At 51.1% G+C, this 14,559-nt stretch overlaps 3 protein-coding genes across 3 annotated transcripts; all 3 read left to right on the top strand.

Moving 5' to 3' along the window:
- Positions 1-1,455: 1,455 nt before the first annotated feature.
- On the top strand, positions 1,456-4,924 carry EV420DRAFT_1638772 (uncharacterized protein; the record flags this gene model as incomplete). Its single annotated transcript, XM_060476877.1, has 13 exons — positions 1,456-1,698; positions 1,765-1,847; positions 1,909-1,923; positions 1,983-2,310; positions 2,362-2,788; positions 2,846-3,186; positions 3,281-3,519; positions 3,570-3,661; positions 3,734-3,990; positions 4,041-4,220; positions 4,275-4,607; positions 4,675-4,707; positions 4,757-4,924. The coding sequence occupies 13 exons, from the start codon at positions 1,456-1,458 to the stop codon at positions 4,922-4,924; spliced, it is 2,739 nt and encodes a 912-aa protein (XP_060335159.1).
- A 466-nt stretch (positions 4,925-5,390) lies between these two features.
- Positions 5,391-7,090, top strand: EV420DRAFT_1476501 (uncharacterized protein; the record flags this gene model as incomplete). Its single annotated transcript, XM_060469338.1, has 5 exons — positions 5,391-5,513; positions 5,575-5,659; positions 5,720-6,024; positions 6,266-6,349; positions 6,407-7,090. The coding sequence occupies 5 exons, from the start codon at positions 5,391-5,393 to the stop codon at positions 7,088-7,090; spliced, it is 1,281 nt and encodes a 426-aa protein (XP_060335158.1).
- Positions 7,091-8,522: 1,432 nt separating this feature from the next.
- Positions 8,523-9,541, top strand: EV420DRAFT_1618729 (uncharacterized protein; the record flags this gene model as incomplete). Its single annotated transcript, XM_060475381.1, has 3 exons — positions 8,523-8,538; positions 8,801-8,831; positions 8,890-9,541. The coding sequence occupies 3 exons, from the start codon at positions 8,523-8,525 to the stop codon at positions 9,539-9,541; spliced, it is 699 nt and encodes a 232-aa protein (XP_060335157.1).
- Positions 9,542-14,559: the final 5,018 nt, after the last annotated feature.

Here is a 14,559-nt window from a genome sequence, read left to right as displayed (position 1 = left end):
CATGCGTCAGCGTAGTCCTGTACTTGTCTGCATATATCACAGCTGGCGTCGGCAGTCGTATGTGGGTCCGCACTGGTCGAGCTCGGTAGTGGCTTCCCCTGCCCTATCGTTGATGATGATTGGGGTGTTTGGGCGCGTGATGAGGTTGAGGTAGCTTCCTTCATCGTCTGAGTCGTCGCGGGTGTAGTGGTAGCCCCACGTCTCCCCTCTTGAGTCGAGTCTTGGAGGGGACCAGTTGCTGCGTGGCCCTGGGAGCTCGTCGCTGTTACTGTCCTCCTCTGTATCGCTGCCTTCTTCATCTGGACTGCTTCCAGTTCCATCTTCAGGCGTTCTTCTTTCTCCCAAATGATATCTAAGCCCTCTTTGATAGAGGCGCTGTCCGTATGAATCATACCCAGGGTTGGTGGCTGAGTTTTCAGTTGAAGTGGGAGAAGGGGCGCTCCAGGGGTTACTTCCTTCGCTTTCCCCTTCGCTTTCTTCCTCAGTAATGGGAGAGAGAACATGCTCGTCCATCCCCCTTTCATAGACTCCTCGCTCTTCTTCTTCTTCAACGATTGGGCCTCTTTGTGCAGGCCATCCTTCCATCTCGGTGTTGGACTCACTGGACTCGTCTGAGTCGGAGTCTTCTGTGATCCACTCGTCATCGGTGATGAAGATGAAATGGATGATGGGGTCGGGCCTGTCGTCAACGTAGTTGGGAGGGGGTGTGTTCAGGTCATCTAGCCTCCGGGTTGGGGGCTTCGACGGGGATAGTTTCTTCAGAGACTGGCTCCTGGGTTCGTCTGTATTCATATCCATATAGGAATGCGAGATAGGCTACGGCAATAAAGCCTTGTAGTCCAAAGAGGTCTGTGAGGTATTGTTCGACAGGGTTCATTCGTTACTGCTCGACAACTGTGGTTGTTGTTGAAGAGTAAGAAAGTCTCGAACTAATTGTTAGCGACCGATTTCACAAACAAGATCAAACAACTAAGCGTGACTCGCACTTCGGTCAGGCACTTTGTGTTGTCCTGCAGGTTTGCGTTAAGGGAGCTATCGCTTAGTTGAGTGAGAGTGAGTTCAGACTAAGTTATCAGGGTGAATAAACTTTAGTTCGAGACTGAGGTTTAAGACCTACAGTCGAGCTACTTAAATACAGTTTGGGTTGTGCTAAATATACTACAAGTGTCTGCAATGGTGCGGTAAACGTACTGAACCCTCATGGTGAAATGCGATCAAGTCCAGGAGAATTAGCATAGCAGGATTACAATGGAGCTGATAAGATAAGATAAAGCATGAAATCGTAATAGCTTCCCTGATCTAATCATTGTCAAAAGTCAGGCGCTAAGCGCTTCTCATCCGATATAGACAGTCAGTGAAAGACCTACTGAGAATTCAAGGTATTTGAGTTTCCTGACTGACCAAAATCGCCTATATCCCTTCCCTTCCTGGCCCCTTCCTTCCCCAAGTTTCATCATGAGCAATGAAATCCCCCGTCGTTTGCAGTGCATCGGACCCTGCGACTGTCAAGAGTTCTTCTCTAATGTCACCCAATTGCAAGGTCCAAGCCATCTCCAGCACCTGGTTTGTCTCGCATGTGACCATCCATGGTATTCCCACCTCGCACCGGATGTCACCGCTACGGATCCCTTATTTGCCCACCGACGTAGAGGGCTACCGACCAAAAATTGCCAGGGTTTTTACCCTCTGGTAAGGGCGGTACGTTTGATTCTTTGTCATTAGTCTCAGTGCCTGACTATTTTCGCATTGTCGTCACGTCGGTAGGTCATTCTGAGCCCACAGTGGAATCCTAAAACGCTGTGTGTCTGCAACGGAGAGTGGAAGTCCCACCTCTCCTACCATGCAGGGTATGTCATACGCTTTGTCGTCTTGTACCATTGTTGACATTGTTCATATCCATATCCGCAGAACCCCTGTTGAGAGGTTAGCAATGCCACAGAGTTTTCGCCAACTAGATTTTGCAGTGCTGACTTTTCTTGCAGTGCTACAGCAGGGTCCCAGGTTCGAACCGACCCTCCTGTCCCAACCCCGGTTCCTCTGCCTGCACCTGCACCTGCACCTGCGGTGCCGGCCTCCCTAACCAAAAGAATAGTTGGGCTGCCGCCTCCCATCGCCGCAATTCGAAGCTTGGCGACTCTTCAGCCTGAGGAAGCGAACCAACTCCGATTGGCGGCTGCTCTGCATACTCTACCTCAACATCAGCCAGTGGCATCCCACAGCAAGACAAAGGTCAAGAACAGAGCCAAGGTGACTGGAGCCAATCCCACCCCCAATCGTCTGGATTGTGATATCATGATCTGTCCTAACGTGGTGAGTCTGACATGCCGGGAATTAAATCGTTCTTACCTGCAGTCAATCCAGGGCAATCCATCCCATGGGCCAGAGGACGGTTATGGCTATCAGCAACTGTGTCTTCATGTTGATCAAACTACCAATGCCTACGACAAGGTCTTTATTCCCAACTGGCTGTTCGTGCATGCGACTTTTCAGCCTGGTGACCTCCTTCTCACCCAAGTATACAACGAGTTGAAGATGGCGGCCCGTCTGGGTAAGTACACGGTACCCGGACTGGAGGAATTTGACATCCACAATGAACCCATTGATTATGATTCTGAGTTTTCTTGGGTGTTCCTTTCCTGCAAGCGAGACGGCCCTCATTACCGTTTCTCTCCTGATCCCAACCTCGGACCTGGACCTGACAGATTTAATGCCATCGCAATCCTACAGATGGGATGCTCTTTTGTACCTTTGCGAGGAAATCGGGGAGATCGTTTCTTCCTTGTGGTTGGTACGTATACATTGTCCCCTCAATGTATGGTTGGCGCCATCTGACTGCTCCATTCAGCGCCTCGTTTCGGCAACATTACTGGTCCCATTGAGAAGCTGTTGGAACCCGAGTCTGGCGTTGTCGAACCCGAACAGGATCATGACTGTTTCGCCTATCGCGTCCTTTACGAGGCCGGACATGGTTTCTACAGAAAGCATGCAATCCGCGGTAACAATCCTCTTCCGGCTTGGCCATCCAGAGTTACATGTCTTTCCACCTGCCCCCTCGGCTTCGAAGAAGAACATGCGAATGATAGCGTGCTAATTGAGGAGGTAACCACTGACCTCACACCAGACGGCATTCTGAGGATGACTCCCGGCCCTCGATCCTCAAGTTGGTCACCTCCTCCTGTGGAAACGGTGCTTCGTCACTGAGTCACGCAGCGTCACTCCCTCCTGGACCGGTCCTCGACGACCAGGCTCTGACCATCGTACAATCACACATGACTGGCAGCGGGCTACCTACAACGAGGTCATCCATCGATCCATATATGAGGCATTCAAGATATCCGGGACGAGTGTTCCCACTGTCGCAAAAATATTGTGGGACTGGTTCCTGCACACGGTCGACAAGCCTGGTTCGACCTTCCCCCAGGATGATTATGCAGAGGTGACAGTGTTCACTCTCACTGAGCCCAATTTCGACATGATCAGCCTCTTCCACCAGTTTACCTGGAATCACCAGTTCAGAGTGTACGTCCCCTCCCACCATGTAATTATAACCTCTGAATGAGTTTCATTAGTGGAGAAGCCATAGGACCTGGCCCTGAGCATACCAGCTGGCAGGCGGCACTGAGTCTGATGGTTGCAGACCCCCGATACTGGCATCAGCGGGGTGATGGCACTTATACCTTTGTGCTGAGCGGTTCATGTAGTGCTGATGACGATCGATGAAGATATCTCACAGTGAGTGGGCGATTGATTGCTCTTGCATTGCTGCACCTCACCCAGGGCTTTGTAACCTCACCCTGGGTTGTCCTGGCATTGGTTGGGGGGGTCGATGCATTTGGCGCTCTTACTCTGGACAAAATCAAGGCCATCTCCCTGTCAGATGCTGCGACGGTCAGTTGCTGGTACGATGTTGATGCTTCCACCCGTCTCGACACGTCCTATGCCAAGTTTGACGATCTCAGAGCTCTGTTTGCTGATGCATTGTCGGCGGATGTGAGTAGTTCGACACTCTTAGTGCCATGTAGTGCTCTAACTCGCAGCAGGTCATGGAGTTTGCTGCGCCCCGATCACAAGCGGTACACAGAGGCTTGTTGGCGCAACTGAACGCTCACATCCTCCTTGATGATGACATCTTTTGGACACACCCCGACCTGGACGCCCTTTGTTCGGGGTTTGACTGGTGCCTAAGCTGGGATACCTCTGAGGGGACATCCTTCCTGAAGGTAGATGTCAGCATTTCTTGTTATTTAATCCATCATCTGGACATGTACACTCAGGTTATGCAATCGTTCCCCAGGATGCCGCTAATGGGGCGCTTGTACACTCCCTTTATTGATATCAACGAGGTAATTGAAAGGCTGAGATATGAGGGCCCCCAGTTAGAAGAGTTGCCGATGGATGTGTATCAACGTTCGGTTGTGCTGCTCTTCCGCCATCGGCTCGAAGGATATCTAAGAGGTAGCGGACATCCACCTTCCGCTCGTGGAGAGTTAGTCACATCGACCATTTTCAATCAAGAGAAAGACGATCCTCTAGTTTGTGGGCGCTTGCTTCTCGACGCTACCTGGGCGGTACCCCGTCCTCCCATGCAGCCTCACTGGAGCATCACAGTGAGTCTGCCTTCGTACTCCCCAGACGTGGACGTCAGGCTAACAGTCCCCGTGCCACTCATCACAGTTTATGTACAGGTTCAAAAGCGCCAATGAAATGGTGAGCGCAGCGCATGGTTGACTTGTACGTGTTAACTCTGCTTCATCAGGTTGGCACCTCCCTCAGTCTACATACATGCACTGGCGAGGTAAATGTCGTCTTCACACCGGAGCTCGTCAGTATGCTCGCGCTCCCCGGTAACCCAGACAACCATCCGTCATATGGCTTCTTTCATGGACAGTGCCTGCGTTCGGTTCAACAGTACTCCTGTGTTTGAGGAGACATATAGATCTGAATTTGCGCTCGAAACGGGTAGTTGGAGCCTTGCGTTTAAAAGATTACGCTGAGCAGAATGATACATATAGAACTTTTCCAATTGCATGAGAATGTCCCGAGCCTTTGGCACCCAATAACTCTTGAAAGAAATGGCAATTCTCATTGACTTAAATCGTGTTGGAAATAAGGACCACGCTGGTACGGGTCTGGGTTCACTGTGAAAACCAAATAATAGCGACAGGAGTCACTACGGCATTGACCCTACAATATTGCAGGACCATATCCTCCAACGCGTTCCTGATGTGCATCCGAACACCAGTTGTTATCAAACAGCTGTCGCCATCGGCACAATAATGTTGAGCTGTGATTGACCCAGATCTCGGAACGCGACATTCCGATCCAACCAATGGACTCCCAGATAAGTCAAGTTGGGATTTTCCCAGCACACCGACTCGACCTATCCTCCCATGCCCCCCAAAAACAAAAAACGACCTGTGACCAGCCCCGCCTCACCCAAAAACAAGAAAAAAAAGAAGACTCCGCAACCGCCTCATAGTCCACCAGCCCTGATGCGTCGAAGTTCTAGGACCGTGCGCCCTACAACCGCCCCGGACGCTCAACGCCGCTACTGCCGACACACTCCGATGACAGGAACCAGGTCCCTCCAACATATCCAACGCTTTGCAAGAGGCTGGCAAGATACCCGAGCCACCCGCAATTCAGGCCCCATCTCAGTGTACGTCTTCTTGATAACCTTGCATTGTGCAGAGCCCAACTGATCGCGACCGATACATAGTTCGCACTTGGGAAGTTACAGAAGCGACTGCATTGGATGATCTATGTATGATAGTCCAAGCCTCCCTCGCTGCTACCCACGGCGACCAGGCCCGCAGCCCATCCCCTATGAACATTGAAACCGAGGCGGAAGTTCTGGAGCACGTCGACAATCCTCATCAGGCAGACAATGATGCTCCCCTTTTTTTCACCGACTCTTCCTGCAGCCCTTCCCCTGTGAGCCAGAAGGACAATGAGCCTCTCGACGAAGCCTTTCTATACATTGGCTTGTACATTCGCCACAATAAACGTATGGTTTTGGGGGAGGTGTTTTGACCCTCCAAGAGGCAGCCGGGTTATGCAGAGATTCTCCAAAGAGTCCTTGCCCCCGGGGGGTTGCTCAAGTCACTGATGGACTATGCGTGGACTACCCACCTCGGTGTCCAGTATTACGTGGAGACCTCCTTCAGAATTTTCAGGTTGGTTTGAGAATTTCATGAATGGTTTAACGTGGATGCCATTGGGTCCGGTGAAGCCAGCTTCTGAGGGACTTCTCACTCAACTACAGCTGGTGCCTACTCCCATGTCCGTGTATGAGGAATGGGGTTCTACAACGCCTGCCATTACCTATGTCATGTATATCTATCCCGAGGTTAGTCCTAAGCTTCTTCATGGCACAGCCAATAGATCTTACCTTGATGCTGCACAGTTGCTCACTGTTTCCCTTCTGAATCTCCCTCTCAGTCAAGCCGGCGTCATCGATTCGGTCGTCCTGGTCGCTGGTGAATCCAGCTCGATGACTGAACCAGAGCTGGCAGAGGATCCTCTTGTAACTTCCACGCCACCTCCATCTGCGCCCGCCACAAGGCTCGAGGATTCTTGGTTGACAGGGCTGTTAGCCCAGCAGATCGGTTCGGCAATTGAGGAGTATCAGATCCGCAAGCAAAGTAAAAGATACGGTACTGCGTACATGGCTTTGATGCAGGATGCCCTGCTCACCAAAGCGGAGAATACTATGTTCGCCGCAGGACGTCAGGCAGAAACGTTCGACTACAATGGTATTCAACGTGAAGTCACTGTGATCGATGTGCATGTGGCGCTCTTGGGTCCTCAGAGTACATGGAAAAACCATAGAAGTTTGATTAGGAAGGCTCACAGAGCACACCAGGCACTCCAATTGGTGCATAGTCATGCTCCCAACACCCTGTCAGCAGAAGATTTGACCTGGCTGGAGGAACTCAACGCTTTCTTCGCCACCATGCCGCTCGGCCCAGCAATTACCTATCCTGACATTTCATGCATGGAGTATAGGGCGGCGACACTCAACTTGGCTCGTTTGGAGAGAAAATCGGGCGAAGTGTTGGATAAGTACCACCAAGGCAGAGGAAACTGAGTTTGAGGCGATCGAAGGCAAGGAAGGTAGGATAGATGTACCAGTAGGTACCAGCTTGAAAACTTCATATCTAAATGGGAGGTAGATGTGCGCCTCAACAATGTCGTAGGCTTCGCCCAGTGACTAGTCAGTCAAACTGAGATAGTCGTCTATATGAGGGGGTAAACATGAGGTTCGACTACGTCGTAGACCTCGAGTAGCGACTGGACAGTCCAACTACCTTACCACCATCACTGATATTACAGACGTGAGATCCTTAGTCATGATGTGGCTGCACATCCAGGCCATTGATCATGTGATAGGCAGAGATACATGTCGGCAATGCAGTGGCGGTAACACTACCACCACACCCACCTTGGGAGGGACAGCCACATCCCTCCTGCCTGAGCACCTCCTGCTGACATGGTCGAGAGGTGCCTCTCAGTGTTCCGCTCTGTTCACCGGTGTCGCTCCAATCTCGCAGTAGTCAGACACACCCTTCCAAACCTGTATGGCATATAGGAGACCCTCATCCCTGACACACCTGGCCCCTTGGGCCTTCACTCCAACTCGGATTGGCAATTTCAGTCCTTCACCATCTTCACTAGTATCACTGCCGCCATGTCCGTCGATCCAGTTGCAAATCTTCGTCAGCTGATACTACGAACTCAAACAGGAGACGGTGGTAACTGTACGCACTCAGAATGGAGTTGGGCCCTGCACTCGAGCAACAGAGGTTGGAAATCCTCCGGTTTTTTGAGGCTGCAACCATCATGAGTGCTCTGCGTTATACTCCAACTGCTGGTTCTGACGAGACTCCCACAGCATCAGAACAGTTTTCCCGCCTGTCCGAATTTGCCAGTCTTCAATTCAATATTGAGCGCCTGGTGGAGGCTTTTGACACCGCCCAACATCAATCCAACGACCCTCCCAATCCTGGACCAGTAGTAGCAGTCGCAGCCCGAGCTCAAACTGGCAAGCAGCGGGCGACCGTGAATTGAAATTGACCAGACTTACCTCACACAGACTTTTGTCGAGTCAGGGCTGGCCGCCTACCAAGAGGTGAGCAGCGCGGCTAACTGTTGTACCCGCAGCGTGCAACGCCGATGCCAGGACTATGGGTTGCTGCCACCAGGGAATCCAGTGTATATCGATGAATATGACAATCAAGGACGACGTACCCGTCGTCAATACTGTGGCTCAGGCTGGCCGCCTATCACTAGGCTTACTGACGAGGCCTTGGACGTCATGTTGCATGAGATCTTATTGATCTTTCCTCACTTTGGCAGACGCAAAATCATGGGACATCTGCGGGATCATGGGCATCATGTACCCGAATCACGCATACGAAGCTCCTACGTACGTGTGCATGGCGCTCCCGGACGTTTTGGGGATCATTCATTACATAGAAAACGGTATCATGTGGCAGGTGCTAATTCTCTGTGGCATCATGATGGCCAGCACGGTGAGTATAATCATGATGACCAGCTAGACTCTTAGAAACTGACGACTCGATTGAAGGTTTGATTCGTTATAAACTGGTAATCCATGCGTTCGTGGACAGTAAATCACATCTGGTTACCGTGATCCAAGTACACGACAACAATGAAGCGTCAAGCATTTTAAGGCTGTTTCTTCACGTGTGCGCCAAGCATGGCACCCCCAGTCGCGTTCGTGGCGACCATGGAACCGAAAATGTAGATGTAGCTCAGTGGATGATTGACAATTGAGGACCCGATCGAGGCTCATACATCTTCAGCCGGTATGTGGATCTCTTCGTCCACGGAAGCATGAGACCGAGCTGATCCCCATATTATTAGGAGTGTGCATAACACCAGGATCGAACGACTGTGGTATGAAGTGACCAGGGACTTCGGGATGAAATGGAAAGATTTTTTCCTGGACCTTGAGGTCCACCACGGGCTGAACCACACCAACCCTAATCATATATGGCTCATTCACTTTCTATGGCTGGACGCTATCAACGCTGATGCGCAGGAGTGGGCGGGAATGTGGAACAGTCATCGCATGATGCTGCCGCAAGGTCAACCCTGCACGCCACGGGAAATGTTTCGCTCTAGCATGATCCATGATGGCCCTCGAGGGCTATCGGAACTGTTCACGGTACCCATGGAGGAAGATGTGGAGGACCCGGCAGAGTATGGCATCGATTGGGTTGTCGCGCAGGACCGACAATACATGGAGCACCATCTACTCCATAACCCTCAAGAATGGGACGCAACAAACCCCTTCAGCTCGGGCCCTCCAACCCTCACTCATGTGCCATGCGTGGCCCCCAAATCGCCCCTCAACGAGGAGAGCATACTGATTCTACAGAGAGCGCTCTCCAAGCGTGTAGACTTGCAGTTGCGGTTTATGGACGTTCGTTGTTTGGTGTGGGCAGAAGCGCTCAATCTATGCGACTATCTTTTACGTACCCAGAATGCAGGTTCCGCAAATGTAGCGTTTTAAATCATAAATGATGTGTCACGCCTAATGTACAATTATTGAGGGACTTGACAGACTAGGAGACTGGTGACAGTGTGAAGGTAACTATTACGATTTCGTGCTTTATCTTATCTTATCGACTCTTTCATAATCCTGCTATGCTAACTTTCTGGACTTGATCGCATTACACCATGAGGGTTCAGTGTGTTTATCGCACCATTGCGGACAGTTGTAGTATATTTAGCACAACCCAAACTGTATTTAAGTAGCTCGACTGCAGGTCTTAAACCTCAGTCTCGAACTAAAGTTTATTCACCCGATAACTTAGTCTGAACTCACTCTCGCTCAACTAAGCGATAGCTCCCTTAACGCAAACCTGCGGACAACATAAAGTGCCTGACCGAAGTGCGAGTCACGCTTAGTTGTTTGATCTTGTTTGTGAAATCGGTCGCTAACAATTAGTTTGAGACTTTCTTACTCTTCATCAACAACCACATTGACGAACAGTAATGAATGAACCCCATCGAACAATACCTCACCGATCTTTTCGGACTACAAGGCTTCGTTGCCATAGCCTATCTCGCGTTCCTATATGGATACGAACACCGATGAAACCAGGAGCCAGTCTCCGAAGAAACTATCGCTGTCGAAGCCCCCAACCCGGAGGCTAGACGACAGAACACACCCCCTCCCAATTACATCGATGACCGACCTGACCCCATCATCCACTTCATCTTCATCACCGACGACGAGTGGATCACAGAAGACTCCAACACAGACGAGTCCAGTGAGTCCAACATCGAGGTGGAAGGATGGCCCGCACAAAGAGGCCCAGTCGTTGAAGAAGAAGAAGAGCGAGGAATCTACGAAAGGGGGATGGATGAGCATGTTCTCTCTCCCATTACTGAGGAAGAAAGCAAAGGGGAAAGCGAAGGAAGTGACCCCTGGAGTGCCCCTTCCCCCACCTCAACCGAAAACTCAGCCGCCAACCCTGGCTATGATTCAGACGGACAGCGCCTCTATCAGAGAGGGCTTAGATACCATCTGGGAGAAAGAGGAACTGGCTGAAGATGGAACTGGAAGCAGTTCAGATGAAGAAAGCAGCAATACAGAGGAGGACCACGACAGCGACGAACTCCCAGGGCCACGCAACAACTGGTCCCCTCCAAGGCTGGACTCCAGAGGAGAAACCTGGGGCAACTACTATGCCCACGACGACTCATCAGACGACGAAGGAAGCTACCTCAACCTCGTCACATGACCAAACACCCTGATCATCATCAACGATAGGGCAGGGGAAGCCACTACTGAGCTCAACCAGTGCGAGCCCACATACAACGCCGACGCCAGCTGCGCAGTATGCAGACAAACACAGGACTACGCCGACGCGTGGCGCATGTATGAAGGAATCGAACCCCCTTCCTCAGTCGTCCCCTACGTCATATACCCCCTCGCACCCGAACACCCCCTCACAGCCCCCATCCCCTTCATCGCACCCTGGGTATGGGATAGACCCCTGAAGGCCAGACTTCGATCAGGTCATTCTCAGGGTCAAGGAGTGGGCCTGAATCATTCAAAACTGGAACAGAATCATCACAGGAAGCACTGGAGCCTTTTGAGCAAGTCCGACCAATCGGACTTAGAAGAAGGAGAAATCTACGAGAACCGTGGAATAGGGTCGACTTCAATATGGAGCAGCTACACAGAGCCGGAGAGTATGGAGATGAGGACATCATCCCAGAGTTCATGGAAGGATCTAGCTCGGGAGCCTACAGAGGCCGAGCTTGAAAATATGACATATTTGGAAATGTTGCATTGGATCGAGAAGAAATTACCACGAGAACTCTTGTGGAACGGTTCTGATCAAGGGAGATACTTCCAACAGAACAAAGACTCGCAGGTGGGAGGGCAAGTATTATATCGAGAAACAATCTTCCATACCAACCTCCTATGGAACCAAGTACACCTGGACGACTACACGGACTCCGGAGAACGATACGCGGTACCAGCTAAATCAGAAGCATCAAGTGGAGAAACGGTGGACTTAAGCCACCTATCCATTCTCAAGAGGACAGGGTACGTCGACCCTAGCCGGCTATTCGCAGCAGCAGGAACCCCAGGAAGTGCAGGCGCAGCAGCAGCAGCACTGGTTAACCCTGCGGTTCCCGCACCCACACCGCAAGGCCCCCTATCCCTGCATCATAACCCTGCATTACGATCATTACCCCGTCCTGCAGCCATCCCAATCCCCGCAGACCCCATACAACCACTGAACACGCCACCACCGTTCATAGTCGGAGTGGCCAACACGAACCTGTGGGGACAGGTGAAACCACAGCTGGCGGAACCACCCGAGAAGTTCAAAGGAGAGTCCAATGACGTGGACCGATTCCTCAATCAGTGCAAAGACTACTTTAACGTATTCCCGCAGCAATTCACAATGAACGTGCATGGACAAAGCCCTAACCGGGTGGTGTTCTGCACGTTCCGACTCGCGGACAAAGCATTACATTGGTGGAATCACGCACGAGACGAATACTATGACGAGACATGCGGATACCTGCGATATCCGGTGTGGCAAATGTTCCGACAAATAATCGAAGACCAGTTCCGGACGGACATGGAAATAGAACTCAAACTACAGGAGTTCAAGCGCATCCGACAGAACACCTACAAGTTGGCAAAAGAGTTCTTCCGAGACTTCGAACGGTTAGCAAAAGAGTCTGGAAAACGCCACAACGAGGAGTACATGATCGAAATACTCAAACCGGCCATCCACAAAAACATAAAACTGCGATACATGCTACTGGAACTGCACTCCCATGAACGTACGGAGAATGGAAGTTCCAAGTTGAACAGATGGACTATAACTACTGGGTAGGACTGGCAGAAGACGCGGGCAGAAGCCAAGGGGTGCAGGGTCAGCAGAACAAGGGAACAGGAAAAGCTGGAAGCCCCGGGAATTCCCAGAACGACAAGAAGACAGGCACAGGCACCACGTATGGGGGCCAAGGCCAACCCATGGAGATAGATCATCTCCGCAAAGAAGGGTGATGCTTCTGCTGCGGTCACAAGGGACACCGGAAGCAGGACAACAAGTGCCCCAAGGACAAAAGCACTTGGCTCGTCAAACACCAGCCCAAGTTCTCCAGAGCCCAAATTCATGCCATGTATCAGCAAGTAGTCAGAGAAGAAGAACAGGAGGCCTCCACGTCAAAAGTCGAGGAGGTAAAAGACGAGCCGGCGGCGTAAGCGACAAACGCGCATCGGCTATGGACTTAATTTCATTTAGTGGTGCGTCACAGAAACCTGCAGGTTGAGCTAATGTACCGCATGTAGTATCTTGAGGCAATGACACAATTTTCACGCAATCACAAAATGAAATTAACAAGTCGCATAAAAGCAACGGTGTACAGGGGATTACCACCGTGCTTGAAGAAGAACCCCACTCAAGATCCTCGGCCACCGGTGCGAAAGCACAAGCAGCTAACGCTGCGCAAGGTGGTGGGACACATGGGATCAAGGTCAACATCGCTCCGTGGTGGGTAGGTACCGGTGCAGAAAACAGAGAAAGAGCGGCTGAGCTAGTAGTGGGCAAGGATACCTCCAGGTGGGAGAGGAACGGTGCAGGACCTCGCCCGAAGGCAGAACATACGTGCCTGCCCTATGCAGCCAACTACCCCAACACGACGGAGCTGCAAGAGGAAACGCGAATCCCCATCAAGAAAACCGCTGCCCCGCAAAAAACAGTCAAGACGCCCAGGGACCCCAGCCCTCCATACCAAGTACGTCTACCCTCTTCATCACTAACACATAATGGCACCGAGGGCTCATGTTCCTTGGTGGGCAGGTCGGTGGGACCATTATGTGATTCTTCTAGTTCCAATAAAAATATTGTTTCCCTTGAAGAAGTACCAGATGAGGAAGACGATTACAGCTATCAACAAAGCCTTAAGACATGAGGGGAAGACCCGGTGATCCACACCGAGGAGTACCCAGAAGACTATGAAGTAACGGAGCTGGAGGAAGAATACTACGATGACAAATGGGACAAAGGATGGCTCAAACCCCACAGCACCGAATGGGTAAGGCACAAGATGAGACAAGAAAAGACCATGGAGGGAAAACTCGCAACTCTTCGGATGTGGGTACACCCAAGGCACCTCATAGAGGTAGACGAGGATCTCGTCCTAGACCTAATCGGATCCTCCAAGGAGACCTACAGACAGCAAGAACAATGCTTACAAAATATGGAAAATCTATGAGTTCCCCCCCAGTACATTCGGGGAGGAAGGGGCAGGAGTGTCAATATCTGGGTGCAAATTGAAACCCTGGACACAAGCCAAGTATGGGCCATAGACGCCTTGGTGGACAGCGGATGCACTGGGAGCTGCATAAACCGATCCTTCGTACAAGAACACCAGCTTAACACAGTGAAGCTCGCTAAAGCCCAAGCAGTCTACAATGCCGATGGCAGTCGAAACAAAGGAGGAGATATAGAAGAAATAGTGGAACTCCGAATGACGATCGGAGACCACCACGAAAAAATCGACCTTGCCGTCGTGGACCTAGGAAATGTACCCATGTTCCTAGGACATGACTGGCTCAAACGCCACAATCCTATCATCGACTGGAAGACAGGAGCAGTAACACTAGCCCGATGCGCCTGCCGCAAAGTACCATTCCTGTTACCAGATGAAGACCCCGAGCAACGGTGGGGAACGGAGGTGGAAGAAGGAGACACCATACTCATGATAGACTTCGAAGAAGCCTTTCACGTACGAGCAATGGGGAGTAAGGCAAACGAATTAGCCACCAAAGCCAATCAAGCCAAGGAAGCGAAGACGTTCGAGGAAATAGTACCAGAATCGTACCGAGAATTCTGAGACGTATTCGCGAAGGAAAACTTTGATGAGCTACCACCCCAAAAGCCATAGGATCATGCCATCAAATTGGTCCCTAACACAAACACGAGCCTAGACTGCAAAGTCTACCCCCTTAATCCCACAGAACAAGAGGAGTTGGATAAGTTTCTAGACGAG

Source organism: Desarmillaria tabescens, assembly GCF_030435595.1.
Source record: "Desarmillaria tabescens strain CCBAS 213 chromosome Unknown EV420scaffold_7, whole genome shotgun sequence".
NCBI classification, from domain to species: domain Eukaryota; kingdom Fungi; phylum Basidiomycota; class Agaricomycetes; order Agaricales; family Physalacriaceae; genus Desarmillaria; species Desarmillaria tabescens.
The sequence above is the reverse complement of the archived record's forward strand: the minus strand, read 5'-3'. Positions and strand labels throughout refer to the sequence as shown.